This window comes from Diadema antillarum, unplaced genomic scaffold (genome assembly GCF_040938485.1).
Source record: "Diadema antillarum isolate AM-2024a unplaced genomic scaffold, OU_Dant_1.0 seq00001319_RagTag, whole genome shotgun sequence".
NCBI classification, from domain to species: Eukaryota; Metazoa; Echinodermata; class Echinoidea; order Diadematoida; family Diadematidae; genus Diadema; species Diadema antillarum.
The window spans coordinates 787,692-810,481 of NW_027272091.1; the positions used below are offsets into that span (position 1 = coordinate 787,692).

Consider the following 22,790-nt stretch of genomic DNA (forward strand, 5'->3'; position numbering starts at 1 on the left):
TCCAAAAAAAAAAAAAAAAAAAAAAAAAAAAAAAAAAAAGGAAGAAGAAAAACTTAAAAAAAAAAATGAAAACTGAAAAAAAAAAACAAACAGAGAGAAATAAAACACCCGCGAGGTTTCATCCTTCTTCAACGTCTATGATGGGGGGGGGGGGGGGGGCACTCTGAAAATCGTCGTCCGGTGGCACTGCTCCTGCTGCTTTTTTAAAGGGATCGTAAATACATTGTAGTTTTTCTTTATTTTTTTTTTTTGTTGAGACCCAACTTCAGGTTTCTAACATCTTTAGTGGAGATATTGAGAAACTTCATGTAAAATGTAAAAGAACATGCACTTCCAAGAGAAATTCTACGTTTCTTCGATGAAAATTGCTTTGAAACGGCTTAGATATCTAAAAGAGAACACTATCCAATAAAAGATGGGACCAAACTTTTATCAAAATCGATTGTTTTCATTTTGTTTTTAGATGTCGCACCCATTCCGAAACCGATTTTTATCGAATAAACTTTTAATTCCTCCAGTTTATGATCTGTAGACCCTACTACTTGAGTATTAAATTTTTCATAAGTGGTTTCTTCGAGGCGAGGGGCGCAGGACTGGTCCTGCGTGTGTATGAGTTGACTACTGTGTAACGTGGTGGATGTGTAATGTGTCAATTACCGTTCGCTTGCCGCACGGACGGAGGTCGCCATCCAACGTTAAGCCGTTACCAAGGTACCACAAAACATGGCTGAAAATGTCAAAGTAGCTGTTCGTGTGAGGCCATTCATATCCTTTTTGATAGCGCCTATCGCTCTACGCCAGAAAATTTAAGGGAATTCATCAGATATCCTGAGATTTTCGGAAAGAATGTCACTTTGGCAGTGCCGTTGCAAGTGTTTCATGAACCCGCCGCAGTGTAGTCCCATTAATTTACTTTCCTGTGTGTAGACAGCTGATGCGGTTTGTAGCTTTTCACAATTTCCATCCTGCGTTTGTAGTAATTGTACTCTTATCTCTTTAAACGTTAAGTATGAAGGCTAGAAATAAATACATAAATGAATAAAATAAAACAGAAATATAGGCAAAATTTACCCGTAATACTTTAGGACAGTTGAGTAAGAAATCAGGGTCCCAAATGGGCCTGCTCAGCTGCTGTGGCATTTCCATTTGCTTTACCTTTAACCTACTAATGATGGCCTTTGCTTTGAGTTTGACATTGATAATTGATTTCGGCTCACAGTAGAATTGTCACCATTCTCGGATCGGATTCTTCTCCTGTTGTAGAAATTTATAGAATTTTATAAATTCAATAGAAAGTAGATTGTGCTACGTTTCCCCCTTTATTTGGAACACGGATACGAGGTACGAGCGACTGGCTTGGTTGTCAAGTTGAAACGGGTAGATTTCGAGGTGCAATTAAATTATGGCAGATTTTGATAATGTATCGGAGGCAATTCATTTGGTCGTTTTTTAATGATGTTTGTACTGGTAGAAAGTGGGATGGATATTGATAAAAAAAAACAAAAACAGTGCTAGCAAAGTGCATGTGCCTTTTTATATTTAGTGGCAAGGATGGAGGTGTCTTGTATGGTGAATGCCTGCCCTGCCCTGGCTGGGGTACCCTGATCAGCTCAGGGGGATTGAGTGCCAGGAATGCAGGATGTGTTGGTGAGAGTGAGTGCAGCACAATGGGTGCTGTTATTTGAATATTTGTTAGTTATTTATTCAACATTTCCAAAACAATACAAGTGATAAAAGATAAACAAACAAAACATGCCAAATTCCAAGGCTATAAAAGAAGATGTCAGGCTTTCCCTGGTGTGCTTCCCTTTAAGTTGCTGGGTTGGAAAAAAAAATCAAAATTACTAGGCCCTTGGGCCTCTCTAAGTCTGGAGGGCTGGGCAAGGAGTGACAAAGCAAAGTGGGTGGAGTGCTCTTCCTCAATGCAGCAGAGTCTACAGATCGTTAGGAGGTGGGAGACTTGCCTGTCGTCTTCAATCAGTGCTGTGTTGGCTACAGTGTAAGTGTCAGTTGCAAGCTGGGATCGAAGTCTCAAAGCACTATGGAGGTGTGGAGGCTGGGCAGCTGAGGACATTCTTGCAGGGGTTGGTTGGCTAATGCATTACCGCCATAGAGCAAGGGTGTGCTTCTTCTCTATGGCTTTTCAAATCTCGGCATTGTGATGGTCATGGATAGCCCGACGACACAGCCTTTTCCAGGTGGGGTAGTTGTAGCTTTGGGTACCAGAGAGTAACATGAGTAAGTTGAACTTAGCAAGGAGCTACTTCCAGTTGGGGATGGAGGGAGTGTTGGTTGCCATAGCATTGAGGAGGATCCTGTGTTCATACAGTGTATCTGCCAGTTGTCAGGTTGAATAACTGTCTTAGGGTAAAAGTGATAATGAGCTCTACTTGGAGGGAGAGAAGTAGGATGCCAGTCAAGAGGAAAACAGCTTTGTTCACTGCACTTTTTGGGAGGTCAAGAAGTTTCTTGATCAGGAGAGCCTGTGCAGAGTCTATTTTTTTCCAGAGATCTTTTGGTGAACTTTGGGACGGCAACACAGTACCCAGTATAACATCCTCGGGATACAGTACATGGACCGCTACTTTGCAACGGCAGGAGGCCAAAAGTTACTCCACAAGGTTGACCCTCCGATGAGGGCAAACGGGGTGTTAAACCCCTTTGCTATGATGTTGGGAACCGGATCTTGAGGCTGTGTTGACTCATTCCACATTACAAGTGTTGTCAATTTCTTAAAAAAGCAAATATGTGACCTTTCAGAATAATATTTCTTCTTCCTCTGTGGTAAGCAGTGTTAGTCTTGCCGCCCATATGTCTTGTTGTACCTCTGCAGGTATTATTGGAATTTGTTATTACTAAACAGACCTCTCTATCAATCTTTTCTATCATTTATAAATGGCATGGCATTTTTGATCAAGCAGCAATGGCAAGGCATTTTTTGCAGTCTTATGAATTACACAGTGCAAGCAGCCAGCAGTATAGCTCGATTTGCCTGTATAATTTGCATGCTATACCTGTGTTGGTATTGTCCATAAGTTTGAAACTGGGTGGTTGGACAATGCGATTGTAACCTGCGTTCATATCATCACTCTGCTATTTAAATCATTTCAGCATCCCTTTGGCCCTTAATGCCGGTTCCCTTCCCCAAGTTTATAGCATCCTGTAAAACCAGAAATGTTTGCGTTTATTTTAATTTCACTAATATTCATGAGAGTCAGAATTCACAAAATTACAATGTATGCAAAAGTTCTTGTCTTGAATGCAAGTGGCAATTCACGAAATTTCATGCCACAAAAAGGGCTGTCAGCTCCTACTGTATTAACAAAAATGTCATGCTGTGAAAATATTTTGTTACACAGGGTGCTTTTTACTTTGTTTTTTTTTCCAGTCTGTAATATATGGACCTTTTCTGGACCAGCCAAGTATATCTGTGTTCCGACTGCCTTTCTTAAGTTACTTAGTATGTAAATCCACTGGTTCTGCCCAGTAAGATAGAATCACTGAGTTGTAGACTGAATTAATGTCCACTTTAAACTTTGAAACTTATGGACAAAATTTGAGAGAAAAATAACAGCCAAGCACCATGCCATTGGAAACATTTTACATATGATAACACTCAACAGGAAAGGTCATATTCAGGTTGCAGAATGCACTAAAATTGCATAATAGTTGTAGAAGCGGCATGCCAGGAATATATTTCCTTAGCATTTCAACACAACGATCGCGAGAAGACTCGCAAGGCGAAATGCATCATCCAAATGAACGGCAACACCACCCTCATCAGCAACCCAGAAAATGACAGAGAGGAGCCGAAGAAATTCACCTACGACTTCTCCTACTGGTCACATGACGGGTTCAAGGAAAACAAAGACGGCTACCTGGAGCCCACAGACAAGAAATATGCTGATCAGGTGACAGTATAGTGATGGCAGATATTCTGTCTTTTAAAACTCCACACTTTTCTAGAAGCACATAGCCAATTTTAGGTTTCATGACAGTGTTTGGAAAATTGTGTCCTTGGACTACTATTCGAATTAGAGCCCATAGCTGAGTATAAAGAGAGTATAGGAGAATGCAAGTTAATGACAGCATTGTGAAATTTTCAGAATTGAGCTCTTCACTACAAATTCTTGATCAGCCAAGCATTTATTGAAGTATTTTTTATTGGTTGTGTTCATCAACTTACATTCATTTCGGTTGTGTCACTTTGACTGGGACAATTATTTACAATTCTGCTTTGCCATACAGGATAAACTGTTGGTGTACATGTGAAACAAAAACCAAGCAAACTTCAATATGCTGTTTATCGGGCTTCTGTGTTCTAACAGATCATCATGACAATGAAAACATACTTTCCATTCCTTTACTCTCTTTTGTTTTCATTGTTCTGTGTCCCCATCCCTTCCATATCAGTTAGATGGTGCATGTCGTGTTGTTGGATGTGTGTAATCCAAAGAAAAAAAAAATGTTTTTGCCTTTTCTGTTTGTGATTTTCAATCTGACTTGGATTCTGCTTGGATCGAAAGCTCAGGCTCCTTTTTGACTCAATCTTCTCTTTTCCCCTCAACCGTACAGAAAAGGGTGTTTGCAGACCTTGGGGCCAGCGTGTTGGAGAATGCATGGCAAGGCTATAACTGCTGCCTCTTTGCCTATGGACAGACCGGAAGTGGAAAGTCCTACTCTATCGTGGGCTACGGTGCTAACAGAGGTAAGAGTGATACTGGTATGGTTGACTAGGGACTCAATAAAAAAAAAAAAGAGTAAAGTCCAGGAACATAAGTAGGCATACCATGGCAATATTACCATTAGAGCTGATTGGAATTTTTGCCCAGACCATGTAAATGCTCTTTATGGAGTTAGATATGATAGATAAATGAGCACATAATGTTGATGTAATCATTGCTTGTTTGTGTATGTGTGTTAGTGTTTGTGTGACATATTACTACCATATATTGGCTTGTGATCATCAAATTTCTTTTTTATGTTCAATTGTAGTTATACTCTAGTGTTCTTCAACTTTGTGTAGACCCCATCCTTTTTCTTACATCCTCAAGGTACTTTATTCTAGGTTTAAATGCTACAATATCCTGCTATTGGGTATGGATGCCCATCCTGTTATCTCTACTCCTCACTTTATCACCAATTGTTCTTGTACTTGATTTTGGTAACACTCCAAAGTCTTGCTTCTGTATTTAGACCACCAGCCTGTTCCTCCCGTCCTCGCTTTATCACTATATCCCACCCCAACCCCATGAAACATATAGGCAGTTGTGCTCAGCCTCCACTCAAGAGCTGTGTTTAGTAGTGACTACCTCCTGTGGTCAGTCACCAGACAACAAATCTTAAATCCATTCACATTTGAAGTGACCAGTCCGTTCTACCCAGGACCAAAATGATGATGATGATGATGATGATGATGTCGGTATCAAGTGTGTTGATTCCTGTGAATGAAGGCACTCGCCACCACAGAATAGGTTGACCGTTGTCAACAGATTCCAGACAAAGTCCTCACTGCAAAAAAAAAAAAAGGATGAAAATAAATACAAGAAAGTACCAAAATTACAATGAATAAATCTTTAAACAAAGTAAGGAGAAACATCGAGCATGGTGCTGTGATTGTTGCCATGGCAACTAATGCAGAGATGATGACAAAATCTCTCACTTTCTTTCATTTTGTTTCTGTTTATTTTTGTCAGGAATTGTTCCTGTGGCGTGTTCAGAGCTGTTCCGTGGTATTGCAGAGAAGATGAAAGTTGCAGACAAGTCCAAGGAGGAAGAGTATCAGGTATGATTCAATGGGACCTTGACCCTTACTCTGCCTTGTTCACCCTGGAGTGCTTTGTTTAACCCGTTGAGACGAGTCGCGAGTATACTAGGGCAAGTGTCTATGGGAAATGCATGTTATAGCAAAATCAGCGCGTCCTCAACGGGTAAATAGTCAATGGACAAAGCTGTCTGGACACTCAATCATCAATGAATGGAGATTTCCTAATCCCCTTAATCCCTCTGATGTCACAATGGCCTTCTACTCCAGTTGGACTGAGACACATTGCTATACCTGAGTGGGCTTGCTACCTTTATAACGAGGTCAAGTTTCAATAATTGAATGCTTAGAAAGCTCTGCAAGTTAACTTGAGCTACAAGTGCCTAGGCCCAGAAAGGATTGGAATGACTGGTCCTCCTACACAGGCTATCATTTTCATGGTAAAGGATTGAATCTAAAAGGGATGGTTACTTAACCTTTGTGTGCCTAGAATACTGATTGGCACAGACAACCCACAGCGTTGTACACACTGTCCAAAGTCCATGGCACAGAAAGGTTTAGCAAAACCCAGTGATGAAGAATGTGACAAATGATCTGCATACAAAATTATGCAGATGCAAGAAAGTGATAACCCTTGCATTGTGAGGAAGTCATTGGACATACCTTTCCACAACCAACTTGAATTAACTCATCTTGATTGTATAACAATGACGTAGGCACTCTTGACCTTTATTGTGCAGAATCTGTACTATCTCATCTTTAAAAAAAGAGAAAAAAACTATGTTGTTTTTTATGCCTCCGCAACGAAGTGGCCGGAGGCATTATGTTTTCGGGTCGTCCGTCCGTCCGTCCATCCGTCCGTCCGTACGTCCGTACGTCCGTCCGTCCCGTTTTGTTTTTGTCAATATCTCAAGAACCGTGTGGTGGTTTTACATCAAACTTGGTATGAGGGTATATCCTTGGGGGATAATACTTTGTGTAGATTTTAGGGTCAGAGGGTCAAAGGTCAAAGGTCACAGGTTATTTTGTGAAAAAAAATTGAAATTTCATGTTTTTCTCCATATCTCGCAAATGGTCAAGGTACCTTCATGGAACTTAGTATATATACTTGTACTGATGGGCAGTGATTATCTAGGGAAGTTGGGGGTCATGGGTCAAAGGTCATGGGGGTCAAAGGTCAAAGTCAACTCCTCAAAATATCACTACTTTCCTTATATTTATGCAATGAATGAAGGTTTTTTTTGAACTTGATGTATACATGTCTTACCCAATATATATTCTGTGGGAAGTTTCTTGCCAAAAGGTCAAAGGTCAAGTGAAAGTGCTGAATTGCACTTTTTCCTCCATATACCTCCAATACCTTGAAAAATTACTCAATGCATAAACTTATAAAAGGGTCAAAAGTCAAGTAAAAGTCATCAGTTCCCCAAATACCTGCACTCTGACATTTTAATCATTCATCCAATTGAACCTAGTTCTAGGAAAGTGAACACTCAGCACATTTGTGTCAAACCTGTCATTTTAATATTTTGCCAATTGTTTGAAACTGTCATCACACATTGTCAAGACATTGTACTATAGACCTATTAGGAGAACCATGCATTATGGCGGAGGCATATCAGTCGCCGTAGCGATATATCTAGTTTGAAATTGCAAGAATTTTTGAAGACACTAACACTCAAATAATCCTGCAAGACAGAACCCTACAAAGTCGCAGTGCCATTGCACAAATCTAAGAAATATTAGTTTTGTTTTTAAATTTATTTATGGCTTCCAATCTAATGTCAGAGGAGCCACTGAAATGAGTGCCTTGAGTGTGATTGCAAAGTGCTGCTCTTTCCTTGCTTTTTCTTTTAAAAAATTTAATAGGAAGAAATGGAAAGATTTAGATGTGTTGGTAACATGCCTTTGTGTATAGGAATTGGAATGGTACCCAGATGGGGTCAGCCCTGGTACTTACATCCTTTTGCTTTGAGTTGATGACCTCTGACCTTTTGACTCTTGACCCAGGTCTTTGTCAGCATGCTGGAAATCTACAACGAACAGGTCAGAGACCTTCTCACCCCGTCCAGCTTCAAGGTCAAAGGTGGACTGAAGATTAGGGAGCATGCACAGAAGGGCTTCTTTGGTAAAGCATGATGATGTTCCCTTGTGTGATATCAGCGCTTAGAGGCATTATAATGTGATAAGCGCTTTATAAATATTGTGAATCATTATTATGCCTGAGATCTCGTGGAATGACGCATACTACAGTAAATTTGAGTGTGTTTCTACTGGACACCTCATATTGCCTCGCATCACTGCAAATATTTGTCACCTGCATCACCTTGTATTTTTCTACTACCCACCCGAATTCTTTCTCCTGAGTGATATAAGATGTGCAGTGATGTTGGGTAATGCAGTATAATGGTAGGGAACTTGCAAAATGCAGGAACCAGAAAGTTGTGGATTATATGGTCAAGAGATAAGGTCAAGGGCACACCTCCTTATGATCCGCTGAATGACATGTGGAATCACCCAATAAAACTTTTTTTTCAGCCTGCTTTGTTTCTGCTGAACATTGTCCTTCGCATCACCTCGTATCGACCACCTAAAATGGTGGATGACGGATCACCTCGCATTACACGCCACCTGATGTGTTTCTAGTGAGGAAAAATTAGCAGTGTTACCCCGTATCATTGCACATCGCTGTGCATCCCCTTGTATTACCTTCCATTACCGTGCTTCACCTCAAATTTTTATTATTCGGCAAACAGAATACAAAATATTTTCATATTTCTATGAAATGAAAGAGCACTTCACTTTACCTATTTCAGAAAACAGGGAATCCAATAGCACCCTCAACATGTGTCAGTAACATGTTGAGGGAATGCATTTTTTCATAGAAGATGAAATATTGTGGAATTCTCTTCATATTTTCTTTGTATCATTCTTCGTATGTCACATCACAAACCGTAGTAGTCTTCTCCTCCAGCAATGACTGCACCAAAACTTTAAATATTTGATGCATAACTTTTGAACAGATTGTCTGATTTTCCTCAAACTTTCACTGATGTTTTTCGCTAATATTGTTACATTCATTCAATCCACTCCTATATTTTAGTGAACAAAATTGTCCTTTATAAAGTGAAGTCTTCAGTGCCAGTATTTCTTTTGGTAGATAAATGAAATTGCTGTGTTATGAAAGAAATACAATCTGACCTTGATTATCGGGCCCTCTCTTATTTGAACTTCTCTATTTTCAGGACACTTCTAAGCAATGAAGACAGAAAAAATGCTTTTAAACACAACTCCTACAAAATTCCAGCAATTTACCTATGACATTTCTGACAGGAACATGGTGTGAATTTTATTATAGTAAAATATTTCAATTTCATGATTTTAAGTAGGCTAGCATAAATTGCACTACTGTTGCGGGTTGTGTACTATCTGCGTCACTACCACTGGGGTCAGCAGCCTACTAGTACTCACATTATACAGTGTACATAAACATTATTCCTTCCATATCCGGCCAAATCACTTATCCGGACAGGCGCAGACTATGGCCGGATTACAGAGGTTGGACTCTATGTACAGAGCTATTCATACTTCCTGCACAGTTACAAAACATTAAAGGGACATTCCAGACAATTTTCATAATTTCACGTCATGTAGTACATAAGTCGACAGCTCCATTTATAGATTTGTGGAATTTATTGTGGTCCTTGAGCAGAGAAATAATACTCTGAAAAATCTTAAACAAACTACACTGAACAGTGTTGATGACATAGGAGCCTCACATATTTCAGACATGTAGCAGTGTAATTCCATTACAATACCACTTGCCTAACAAGTTTACCTGTGTAGAATGTATGCGTGCCATCTTCTTTTGTTCTGCTTCCTGGAGCCCCAACTCATGCATTCTTTATGGTGAGGCTGCCATGTCATCATCCTTGTTCATTGCAATTTGTTGTAAATTTTGAAAACATTCTTATTCCTCAACCCACTCACTATAAATTCTGAAACTCTGTACTCGGTATAACTACTTTTTATACTTGTTCAAATGTAAACGTCTGAAAAATCATCGGGAGGTCTCCATTAATTTGTGGTGTGTGGTGTGTAATTCTTTGCAGTTGAGCAGCAGGCAACGTTCCCTGTAATGAGCTACGCTGACATCAACAACAAAATCAACGAAGGCACGAGGAACCGAACCATTGCATCCACAAATATGAATGCCACAAGCAGGTGAGTCAACTCACATTTCTTTTCAGTCCTTTGTGTGTCCAGAAAATGTTGGCGAACAAGTAACGAATGTAGAAGTTATCTATGCTGATGGGAGAGATGGGGTGGAAAGACAGAGATGGAGATAAAGAGAGCAGATGGTATGACAAAATAAAATGGGGAAAGAGCAGTGCAGTTGTGTGTGTTTGAGAGAGAGGAACATATGTAGTTGACAGGCGTGTATAAAGATGTTTTTCAAGGCATCATAAATGAGACTGGTGCCCTTAAAAGATCTTGAACTGCTCTGATATATAAAATCTAGGTGTGAAATTCTTCATGAGTCGTAATGACAACAGTGACATTTAACCCGTAGGATCAATTTGAATAAAAAAAAGTTTTTGTAAATTTATTTTTCTTATTCGATCATTCATGTTCTCTTTAACTTGGTGTCCCTGTTCCATTTTTCCAGCCGAGCTCACACCATAGTGTCCATTCGATTCGTCCAGAAGGGAAAAAATGAGACTGGCAAGAATATGACCAAGACGTCAGTCATCAACTTGGTGGATTTGGCAGGAAGGTAAGCCCATTTAATATTTATATCGTATTTGTATTTTGTTGATACGCAACTCCCAAATATCTAGAATATGTAGCTGCATTTCATCTGGTACTTTTGACATAGTGGTATAATTTGATGGAGTTATGGGCAAAATGAAGTGTGTTTTGTAGTGGGACACCTTACATTTTATATATATATCTATATATATATATATCTATATCTATCTATATATATATATATATATATATATATATATATATATATACAGTTGAACCTCTATTATCCGGCCTCCCTTTATCCGGATCTCTCTATTATCCGGACGCAATCTCGCCGTGATTTTTTTATCTTTTTTTAAGAATTACGGTAGGAAAGGGGGATTCCTACTCCTTGAGAACTCCTACACAAACACACATGAATTACATATACTTGATACATTTCTTGATAATTATTTAGGTAAATCATCCCAAGAATTTATAAAAGAAAATGATTTCATTCTTGCAAACACGAACCTCTATTTTGGGGTCTGTTACTGAGTGTAACAATGAAAAGGTTGCAGTATACACATTACTACATGTGGTACTACAATGGGCTACATCAGTACATGTGTATGTATATGTACATGTATAAAGCATTGAGTCTCCCGTATCCGGCCAAATCCCTTATCCGGATGAGCCCCGGTCCCGACTTGTCCGGATACGAGAGGTTCAACTGTATATGTTATGAAAGGGTTTTGTTTGACATTTGGTTCATGTACAAAAAAAACTTCAAGAGAGCTGGAAAAGATAATTTCAATGTGACAGCAGAGTTGATAAGTAAGTAGGGAGAACCCCAAACTGACAATGAAGACAGAAGACTGCACAAGAGTATGATATACTGCATGTTCCTTGATGATTTTCCAACCATTTTATTCTAGGTATGTGTACCAGTGGCAGATTACAGACCAAATAGCAAAGGTTGTTGTGTTCAGCACAATTCTCAAAACTCAAACTCAACTCCGAAAGCTCCAACAAAGATGAGATGATATTGGCTTGGAAGGACTATCAAAGGATGTAGATAGACAAAATGCAAATGACAGTCTTGTACTGTAGGTTTTGCAATTAATAGTGAGGTTGAGTTGTGAGGAGGAGGAGGAGAGACAGACAGACAGACAGACAGACAGACACAGGGAGAGTGGAGAGGGAGAGGGACGAAGTGGGTGTGTCTCATAAACTTCTTTATTCTTTTAGGTCATTGTGCATTTAACAGAAGATCACATGTCCTTACATGCGAAGTCATCATTGGTTTTGGGTGTGTCTTTTCATTCCTTTGTGTGGCAGCGAGAGGGTTGAGAGCTCAGGTGCCACAGGGGACCGCCTGAAGGAGGGCGCGGCCATCAACCTTTCCCTTTCCTCCCTGGGGAATGTCATCAAGGCATTGGCAGACCTTGGATCAGGGAAGAAGGGAGTAAGAGGTGAGGAGGAGGAATGGGGAGGGGGGAGGGGGAAGGGGACATTCATCTTACAGCTTGTAACTCTTGGATGTAAACTGGTGGTGGTGGTGGTGGTGGTGGTTGCTGTTGTTGTTGTTGTTGTTGCTGCTGCTGCTGCTCTAATGCAAGTGCAGTCTTTGAAATCTCAAGAGATTTTATACATCTTTGCTACTTTTTATGGATGATCAGTGTTTGCAGTGTAAGTGCTAGAGATGTAGGGCTTTTAGGGCATGTCTTTAGAGTTCTCCCTCTGTTTACTTTTAAGTAAATTGTCAGTTAAGTTTTTTTTTTAAATCTTTATATGCAGTGAAATCTCTTGTTAACTGTAGATACTGGGTTTTTAGTGGTTTTTGAACAAAGTTGTTTGATATTTCCCCCTTGGAAGTGGCTTTTTGTGAGTTTGATTACAATGGAATAGTAGTGATTGCCCTTGTTGATTCATTTTCACTCTTATTGTATGGGAACAATGCTTGTTCTCTGTCACAGTGCCATATCGTAACTCCAAACTCACCATGCTCCTCAAGAATGCTCTCGGAGGAAACAGCAAGACAATTATGGTGAGTGTTAACTGTATGTGGCATATAATATTTTTTTTTGTGTGTGTGTGGTGCTTTTAAATACTACAGTGGACTCCCGTTGTAACAAAGTTCTAGGGACTGGCAGTTTTCTTTCGTTATATCGACATTTCTTTATAACTAAACAACTAAACAATAAAAAATATGGAGCAGATACCGTTGCAGGCTGAAATTTTACTTCATTGTAACCAGAATTTTGCCAAAACCGTGTTTGTTGTAACAGGAGTGCACTGTAGTATTATTTTTGAATTTTGGGAGTCAAATCATACTGACAAAATTAACAACTCTTGAAAAAATTGCCTCCAACAGCACAAATGCCCTGTATATGTGACCCTGCATCACAAAACAAACAAAAAGTCGCCAGACATAGATTTTTAGTTAAGGGTACATTCTGAAAAAGCAGACTCTATGCTTTAAAATGATGTATAACTCAATTCAAATAGACTTTCCTAACCTATCTAAATATTTGAAAGAAAGGACACACTCAGGAAAGTGTGAACTGAGAAAACAGGCTCTGAAGTACAGGGTGTAGTCAAGCGCTTAATCTTTACCAAGCTGTTCAGCTGTGGGATGAATTGGACAAAATACAGGATGTTGACCACCAGAGCAACAACAATAAAGGGATTATTGGATTAAGCTGAAAATAAGCAGGCTTCATTAGCACATTCTGTATATGATTAAAACCAACTTTCAGTGCAGTAGCATTATTCTCTCCAAAGTTATTGGAGTTGAAATTGAAGTGTAGGGACAGGGTTTTGAGAAATGGGAAGAGGGTTCTATGAGAAACAACTAATCACACTATTCCACCAAAAAGTGTTCGAGAAAAACTGCTGAAAACACAAGTTCCTGTTTGTTTTATGATCCCAAATTTTAATATGATATAGAATAAGACCTGCTCTTTCAGAAAATATGAAAAACTCAAGATTGGTTGGGTTGACCCATTTCACCTATTTTCAGTCCTCACACAAAATCACTGTGTGCGACTTTTTGTTTGTTTTGTGGTGCACGGTAACATATCATCTTTAAAGGCATGATTTACCATTTGCAGATGAAAGAAAAACCCAGCATCAGTGCTTCAAAATAGTTCTAAAATGTGAGTTAGGGGTAGAAACAACCAATGTAAAAATTTTAATAAGTATAATCAATCTTAAATATACAAAATGTGAACAACAGTTATATAGAAAATGTTTCCAGACTAAACCGTCTACAGTTACGGTTTATTGAGAAAAATAGTGATATCTCTTTATATTGTAGGTTTTATTGTGAAATTTTTATATGGTAGGATGTTTTATGATACAACTGTCCTACACATATGAATCAAATGTGATATCTTGAAAAAAAAATTAAACCACTCCTCCCTAAGGTAAACAGGACCTTTAAGGTGCAACTCATTCACTTTTCTCCTGAAAATGGATGATATACACTGTACATGTACTTATTTGTCATTCCGTGTCAGTGTGGCTCTCAATTGCGAATTCAACAATTCGTAAAAAAAAAAAAAAAAATTGTCCTCCAAGTCTGTATTTGGAAAATACATGGCATTCAAAGTATGTAGTATCCCCACTGGAATCATTTGTCAGAGGAAGATCGGTCTGTTCTGTGAAATCTTCTCAAGAGTTGTACCAGTAGTTCTGTGCACTATGTATTACGTTACAGAAGTCTTATTTAACATGCAGACTCCTTTAAAGAAAGAGACACAAAAGGTTTCAGCAGCGATGGCAATTTGCAACCTATCTAACAGAAATGATAAGTCATTGATGTCGGGATTACACAAAGATTCTGTGTTTAGAATGTGCTGACAAGTGGTACCTGAGTCTGCTGCTATTTTTGACATGTTTTAGACATAAATATATGCTTTACCTGAATCTACAATCTTTAGCAATGCTATGATGATTGCGATGAAAATGATAATGATGCTGCTGATAATGACAATAAAAAAGATAATGACAATCATTGCTATAATGGTAATGATGATGATCGTTACCATGATGACGCTGGTGTAACGATGATATATTTTATGACATCAATGGTGTGTATATTTCGGAGATGAAAAATGACACAATATCAAATGAACCCTTATCATTCTGCAAAATCCCTCAGATTGCAGCTATCAGTCCTGCAGATATCAACTTTGATGAAACTCTATCAACTCTAAGATATGGTAAGTCTGGCTTATCATGCTTTTTACCTTGACAGTTGTGCACTGTATTTTATATTATTGTCAAGATGACGATGACGACAATGATGATGATCAATCCAGTGTAATTGTTATCATAATGTTACTATTATCATCATCATCACCATCATTGTTGTTGTATATCTTCTCTTTGTGTATGTTATCTTCAATTGTAGTGTCATAGAACTAGTTGATGTACATTATGGAATGTGTTAGGGCTGCAGTGGAATGAAAGAGAAATTCTGTTAAAAAAAAACAAAAACAAAACTAAGTATTATGAGCAGAAGGCCACAGTAGACCTTCCGTGGCATTCCATTGTATTTAAACCTTTCCGTAGCCTTCTGCTCATTCTTACTTAGTTTTTATTGTTCCATCATGTGATAATGATACTATATTTCTTCTTGTTATCATCATCATCATTTTTTGTTCTTGTTGATGTGATGTACATTCTTTAAAAAAAAAGAAGCCTATTTCCTGTGTGTGTGTAAGTGTGTGTGGGTAGGGGGAGCCTTATATCTTTGCAATGGCTTGCATGCGTGAGCCAGCCACCAGTGGTATGCTGTAGCTCTTTAACTCGCTGAGGATGAGTGGGCTGATTTTGCCACAACACTAGATTTTCCATAGACACCTGCCTAAGTATACTTGGGACTCGTGTTCAATGAGTCAAAGGGGGTGGGGGAGGGAGAAAAAGGCATTAGTTAGTGGTTTGGTCATGTTGAAAATAACCACACATAAAATTCTTGCTTTTAGCGGACAGAGCCAAGTCCATCAAGACCAAGGCGGTGGTGAACGAGAGCCCGACGGACAAACTGATCCGAGAGCTGAAGGAGGAGAATGCCCGGCTCCTCAAGGAGCTGGAGGGCAAAGGGGGAGGCGGGGGCGGAGTCAAGGAGGCGGCCATCTTGCAAGGCATCCCAGAAGAGGGTGAGAGAGAAAGCTGATACATTTTATGCTTCACCCGTTTTCATTTGCTACCTCCTATTAGGGATGCTAGTTTTCAGGCAAAAGCCTGAATTCAGGCCCTGGTATATCTGTAGTATTAAAGTTCGGGCTCTTTTGTGCACAAAGTACAGTAGCTTCATGTTGATGTACAAGTATGTATCTCAGGACCTCTCTTTCATTCTAATGGCATCTCTGCTCTATTCTATTTAGTTTATTTGTTTGTTTGTGGTTCTGTGCAAATGTGGCTCTGTTTGAAAAGCCCATCCAGATTTAAGAATAGGAGGCATCCATTTTGCAGGACATTTCCCATAAAGGAAGGAAGGAAGAGATCCCTTTGTGTTTTGTAGTGTAATATAATATTTTGTTGATGTTTTTCATCACATTAGTATTCAACTTCATTTGTAACCTGTGAAGTTTGTAAAAATTGTTGTGAAAATTTCTATGTGAAGTGAGCAATTGATTAGTGCAAGACTATATTACTATTTAATACATGTCATGTTTTTCTCTTCATGTATTGCTGTTTTGTTTCTGTTTGCTTGTGTTTTGTTTGTTTTGTTTTGTTTTGTTTGCCTGTGTTTTGTCTGTTTGTTGGTTGTCTGTTTGTTTTGATGTGCTGGAGCAGAGGTGGAGGAGATGAAGAAACAGTTGGAACAGCGGCTCCATCAGAACCAGGAGGAGATGGAGACCATGAAGAAGTCTTGGGAGCAGAAACTCAAGGAGGTCCATGCAGCGCAGGAGGTGGGTTGGTAGAGAGATAGGGCGTGCTCTGGCAGAGATGCAAACTGTTCGAGTTTCCTGAGTATATAGGACTGTTTTCTGCCAAAAATGCTGCATGTTTCCTGGAAAATACTGTTTATTCCAAAATTGTATACATTTTGTATAGACCTGGTACTACACATGTGTATGGCAGGAAGGGTAAAAATTCTGCATTTCCACCTAAAATATGCCTTTTATTTTAAGGTGATCAGAACAATGCAAATGCTGGTTAGGTTTGCTTTCCTGCTCTAGTATTGAAGCCATGTGAGCTTGGAAACTAGACGCCAATTTTGGTATGTGGGGACGGAGAGAAAACATGTTTGCATGTCTTTGGATATGTGGACTCTTGATATATGCAAAGGCATACCTGTACAGACACTGTACATGTACACAGTGTCACACACTGCTACGTGTATGTGTTCATATGCCTAATGCACATACATATGTATATGTAAAAGTACCGGTACTCAAGTACATGTAGGCCTTTATTGAACATGCAGAAATGCGTTTGCAAGCATACATGTATACGTGCCCCCCTTTTTTTTAGTTGTCACTAATGAAACTGTGTGTAGTTGAAAATGTTTCAGGAATTCAAATCTTCCCAGATAGCTGATGTCAAAAAAGAAAAGAAAAGAAAAGAAAAATGGTAGGTAAAAAGGGTAACATTTTGTGGTAAAATTTTGACAGAAATCAAGATCTACGCGGTATATCGGACAACCGTCATTCATTGTTCAACAATTTTTTGATAGAAAAAAAGATGATACACAGTTTCCTGTATTCTTTTGCCATATTTTTTGATTTTCTTGGCCTTAGTGCCATCATTTTTATCAGAGTGATATGGCACCAGGTCACATATAAAAGTATATAGTATACACCAACATCAATGATAGCTGTAACTCAAATTTCGTCTTCCCCAAAACGTATCCTACCACCGCAGCAAGAGCTGCAGAAGGAGCGGAATAAGCAGGAGGAGATGAAGGTCACGCCCCATTTCTGGAACCTGAACGAGGACCCCGCCCTGACCGGCATGATCGTCCACTTTGTCAAGCCCGGACTGACCAAGGTCGGCAGCGACAAGGCCTCTCCAGCCGCCGATATCGTCTTGTCCGGCCTCAAGTAAGTTTCCTTCCTCTGTTATGAATGGTCTAATTGTATCCAATCCGACTTTTTCTCCCTGTGGACTATCAGGGAACTGCAAACAGAGCAATGTTTCATATTCAATTTATGCAATTGTCCTGTGTCAACCAGGGGCCACATACTGCATACGTGGGGGAGGGGGGGGGGGGGGGGGGGGGGGTCATTCACCCTTGACCTGACAACGAATAACCCCCACACACGCGCACACACACAAAAAAAAACTGACCAGGAATAACCCCCACACAAAGAAATAAACAAACAACAAAACCTTTCCGCTCCCCTCTCTACTTGTGCTGTGTCTGGTATAACTCATCATGTTACAATGTATTGTTTTGTCCCATTATGTGCCATACACATGGTTGGAACTAGCCAAGCTATCTTACTGGTGTTCTTTGCATTGCCTCCAAAACTTGGGCATGAGAAAAGTGAAACCAAACCTGCTCTATGAAACAACACAACATTGATTCCCTCACATGGGCCATTGTGATACATCATAATAATAATAATGATAGCTGGTTTTTATGTAGCACATTTCACACTTACTGAGTATCTCAATGTGCTTTACAGGCTATCATTACCCCGGTCACTGGATACACAGGGAAGTTTGAGAACTGTATGTCATTATCCATATTCATGGCATTAAATTAGTATATAAAAAGTAGTATTTCTGTTTTGCTTTGATCGTATATACATTTTTTTTTTTTGCAGTATGGAGAAGGAGCATGCAGTGATTTCTAACCGTGCCAACAACATCATCCTGAAGCCATGTCTGCCGGCGAAAGTGCTCCTCAATGGCAAGCAGCTGACAGACAGGGCGGAGGTGCATCATAATGACAGGTTACCATGGCAACTCCCATCATCTTTACATATAAATATATATATATATTTTTTTCATTTTTTACAATGTGAAGACTAACATGCTTTCAGATGTAGAAATGTGTAGGTAGATGTACATGTAGATGTAAAAGAAATATCAAGTTGTTGCATGTGGAAATTAGAATTAATGTGGACCAAAAACTCACCTTGTCACCTGACTGATAATACTGTCAATATTTATCGTGTACATCGTGCCATGTAATATATTCTACTGTGGCAGCCTGTCCAAGACGTCAACAATTTGCATGCATGGGCTTGCACGCAAACTGTTCATCTGTGTGTAGGGCTGGCTAATCATAATATGAACAAACAAAATCAGTGATGTCTGTATGTCACTATGAAGTATCTCAACGGTCATGCAGCTTTTGCCACTGGCATCATTTTCCTCTGATCACTCACAGCTGTCACCATAAGTTTTTGCAAAAACTCTGTTTAACCAATTGAAGACTAATTGATTTTGCTATACCATGCACTTGCCGCAGACACCTGCCCGAGTACATGTATACTCAGGACTAGTCTTCAGCAGGTTAAAGTCTCCGTGCCTTGGCAATCAAACAATCATTCTGATAAAGAGGTTTACAATGTTACCTTTCTACTACCCTGAGTTTCCTAATTTCTCATGTAATTTCAATCTATAAGATAACAGCAACAACTTATTAAAAGGGATGGTATAGTATTGGTTGAGGTGATGATTCAGCTTTTAAGTTTTTGTGAGATACTTGGAAACCACATTTGATTCTGAGAGCGATTAAACGATCAGTTATGATTATAAAATCAGTTTGAAATGGCTGGGATATCCAAAAGCAAGGTAAAACAAAGTGATCATAACAAAAGGTGGGTCCCACCATTTATTAGGATTGCTTTGTTTTGGATATCTCAGCCATTTCAAACCAACTGTCATCAAATTAACTCTGAATTCCTCTTGGAATTATTTGCTCTTTCATATTTCATAAGAGGTTTCTCGTTATAAAAAAAAAGAGTCATCATAAAAAAACCCCCCAAAATCAAGCAAATGCTGGAAACTTTAAGCTCCATCTCAACCGAACTGTACCATCTCTTTTAAATGATCTCCTCAAATATCTATCCCCAGGGTCCTGTTTGGGTCCAAGCACCTTTACGTGTTCCACCACCCTCAAGACTTGGCCAAGAATCCGCAGCAGCAGAAGCAGGAGGAGAAGCCGACGTACAGCAAGGCCCAGGAAGAGATCGCTGCCAACTCGGGCTTCGACATGCAGAAGGGGCCAGACAAGTCAAAAGGTGAGGAGGAAATACTTTATACACCATGTATTTAGTGAGTCTAAATTTTTGCAAATCGGGACTTCCCAACAATTTCGTGAAAGGTTAAATTGGTGATCATGGAGCACAGTACTGAACAGAGAAGTGTATACGTCCACGTCACATTCATATCGGGATCAGAGTCAATATTTTCGTTTGTCTCTAAATTTCCGAATAGCCCCTGACTCTCGCAAAATTCGCAAAAATAAAAGCTGCACAAAAATTTGGCGTATGTAGTCCTGTGTTTGTATTACATTGTAGTGTATCAAGATTATTGAAGTTCAAAGATGCCATTTATCATGGTAAGCCATTACGGTTTTAATTTGGTCTGTCGAGTTTGGCAGCCCTGATGATGTGAAGTGCACAAGAAACGCTGAAGCATTTAAAAGTTTTTTTTTTTTTTTAATCTTGTGTCCCTGAAGAATTATTACCATTCTTATAACTAATCTTAAAGGTGTAATCTACCACTTCAATATACTAGAAAATTTGCATTTGTACAGTTAAACTCGCCTAAGTCGACGTCGCATATGTCGAATAATCGCGCAAGTCGATGATTTTAAAAAGTCCCGATTTTTCCCCATTGACTTACGTGTATTAATTCACTCACAAGTCGAATTTTGTAAGTCGAATACTCGCCTAAGTCGATGAAATTCCAAGAACACTTTCACGGAAAAACCATTGAATTCACTGTGCCTAAGTCGAATAAGATTTTATTGTGTAATAAATCACTGTCAAAATCACGAGACGCCAGTTTTTGTTTACATACAGTATATACCAAAGGAAACTTTGCGTTAATGAACATTAACGTTTCAAAACGCAAGCGGTTTCACCTGAATCGTTAGTAACACAAACTAACGATCGGGAAAATTAACGTTTGTGGTAACGAAGAGTAACGATCCCTAGCGCAAATTATCGATGTTTCGTTAACATAGGTAACGCAAGAATTCACGCGAGATTTGGTTTTGTAACGAGACCTGAAAGGACAACGAAGCCCCTGCTGAGTGTAGCGATCTAGGCCTATGCCTTATATTTAGCGGAGTCTTTTCGCGAATCGAATCACGATTTCGCGAATGGTTAATTTGCGACCGGGGTCACCAGAAACGCACGCCGGGCCACCAAAAAAGCCCGATGTTTGCCTTCAGTTCTGGAAATGAACAGCGGTAACAATCGGTTCCATAAGATGCTAGTTTAATGTCAGATGTTTGCTCTTAATTTTGGAAATGAATAACGGTAATATTCGACTCAATACGATGATGAAATAAATGCTGGATGTTCGCTTTTACGTTTGAAAGTAAATAGCAATAGCATTCAGCTCCGGAAGACGCTAAAATATATGTCCAATGATCCCTTTTTCGGATGTCGGATGTCTGCCTTGACGTTCGACTATGAAAAACAGTATAACATTCGGCTCCTTACGATGCTGAAATAATTGTCAGATGATTCATTTCAATTTCGGAAGTGGACAGCAGTAACATTCGGCTCCTTACAATCATAAAATAAATGTCGGGTGTTTGCTTTTGAATTTGGAGATCGAATAACGGTAATATTCTGCTCCGTACGATGCTTAAATAAGTAACAGATTGTTTCTTTTACATTTGGAAAAGATTAACGGTATCAATCGGCTCAGATGATAAAATAAAAAGCGGATGTTTGCTTTCACGTTCGGAAATGAATAAGGATGATATTCACCTCCGTAAGATCCTAGAATGAATGTCGGTTGCTTGTTTTTACATTTGAAAATGATTAACGGTAACATTCGGCTCCGGAAGGTCTTAAAATACTTGTATAAAAATGGTGGATGATTGCTTTTACAATCAGAAATAAATAACGGTAACTTTCGGACCGAACGTAGGACCGATTTAGTTTTGCTTGTTATTTTTTTTTTTTCGGGCCACCAAAAAATAAAAATCAAACATTTTGGGGCCACCTAAATAAAAGTAAGTGTGGAGCCCTGGCCTGCATCAATGTGGATAAAGTGTCTTGCTGGAAGGCAAATATCGGGCACACCGCTCCAGCTCTTGGCTCCAGAGTAGACAACATACATGTACAGTATACATATGTACGTGTGGTGTAACTTTAAGTCGATTTTTTTCGACTTACGCACAAGTCGAAACTCGCCTAAGTCGATGTGTTCTGCTCAGTCCCGAGAAGATCGACGTATGCGAGTTTAACTGTATTTGTATTTGTTTATGGTAAATTCAGTCACAGATCTCCCCTTATTTGGAAGCATTTCATGATCAATTTCAAGTGCAATTTTCTTTCATTGTTTTGTTTCTCCACAATATTAAGCCCGCCACAAACTAAACAACTTTCAGTCGCGCGACTACAAGTAAGTGACTTTGGATCTGAAATAAACAAGCGTGTTTGTTCTGAGGTTATTGCAATTTATTTCGGATCCAAAGTCTGTTGGTCGTGGGACCGAAAGTCATATACTGTGGCAGGCTTTAGAGACACTTGTAGTATGTAGGACCATGCAGCTCAGATTGTTAACCCTTTCTGTGTCAGGGACCTTGGACAGTGTGTATAGTGCTATGGGGCTTTCTTTGCCAGTCAGCATACAGAGGGTTAAACAAACTCCCCTCATATCCTCCACCAACCCTCCAAACTCACAAACTGCTCTGCACACTTACAGATGAGCTGCTGATCCAAGAGGACCTCGTCGAGCTGATTCCCCATGTCAGCGAGGCCAACGCCATGAGCGAGGAGCTGAAGAAACGGGTGCGGTTTGAGATCGCTCTCATCTCTCCCACGGCCAGGGGCGCCAAGCACGGACGGACAGAGGTACGCTTGTGTCACCCGGGTTAAAGGACAAGTTGGCCCAAATACATGTGTGAATTGAGTGAATGTAGCAATGTCAGTAGAACACATTGGTGAAAGTTTGAGGAAAATCGGACAATCCGTTCAAAAGTCATGAATTTTCAAAGATTTCTGTGCAGCCATCACTGGATGAAAAGACTAGTACAGTTTGTAATGTCATGTACATACAATGATTTAAAGAAAATATAAAGAGAATTCAGCATATTTTCATATTTCTAGCAAAGTGAAAGAATATTTGACTTACCTCT

General features: G+C 39.4%; 1 protein-coding gene across 1 annotated transcript in view; it reads left to right on the forward strand.

The window, feature by feature from the left end:
• Positions 1 to 717: 717 nt before the first annotated feature.
• The window catches only part of LOC139708198 (kinesin-like protein KIF28P), a 30,516-nt gene continuing 8,443 nt past the window's right edge, over positions 718 to 22,790 (forward strand). Inside the window, exons 1-16 of the mRNA XM_071620172.1 lie at positions 718 to 765; positions 3,717 to 3,911; positions 4,576 to 4,708; positions 5,697 to 5,785; positions 7,775 to 7,892; positions 9,877 to 9,988; positions 10,434 to 10,541; positions 11,837 to 11,970; positions 12,475 to 12,545; positions 14,664 to 14,724; positions 15,490 to 15,663; positions 16,304 to 16,419; positions 17,375 to 17,553; positions 18,283 to 18,411; positions 19,541 to 19,707; positions 22,358 to 22,506. Of these exons, the coding sequence (XP_071476273.1) occupies positions 724 to 765; positions 3,717 to 3,911; positions 4,576 to 4,708; positions 5,697 to 5,785; positions 7,775 to 7,892; positions 9,877 to 9,988; positions 10,434 to 10,541; positions 11,837 to 11,970; positions 12,475 to 12,545; positions 14,664 to 14,724; positions 15,490 to 15,663; positions 16,304 to 16,419; positions 17,375 to 17,553; positions 18,283 to 18,411; positions 19,541 to 19,707; positions 22,358 to 22,506 (1,977 nt within the window). The 5' untranslated portion in view covers positions 718 to 723. The remainder of the gene's footprint in view (positions 766 to 3,716; positions 3,912 to 4,575; positions 4,709 to 5,696; positions 5,786 to 7,774; positions 7,893 to 9,876; positions 9,989 to 10,433; positions 10,542 to 11,836; positions 11,971 to 12,474; positions 12,546 to 14,663; positions 14,725 to 15,489; positions 15,664 to 16,303; positions 16,420 to 17,374; positions 17,554 to 18,282; positions 18,412 to 19,540; positions 19,708 to 22,357; positions 22,507 to 22,790) is intronic.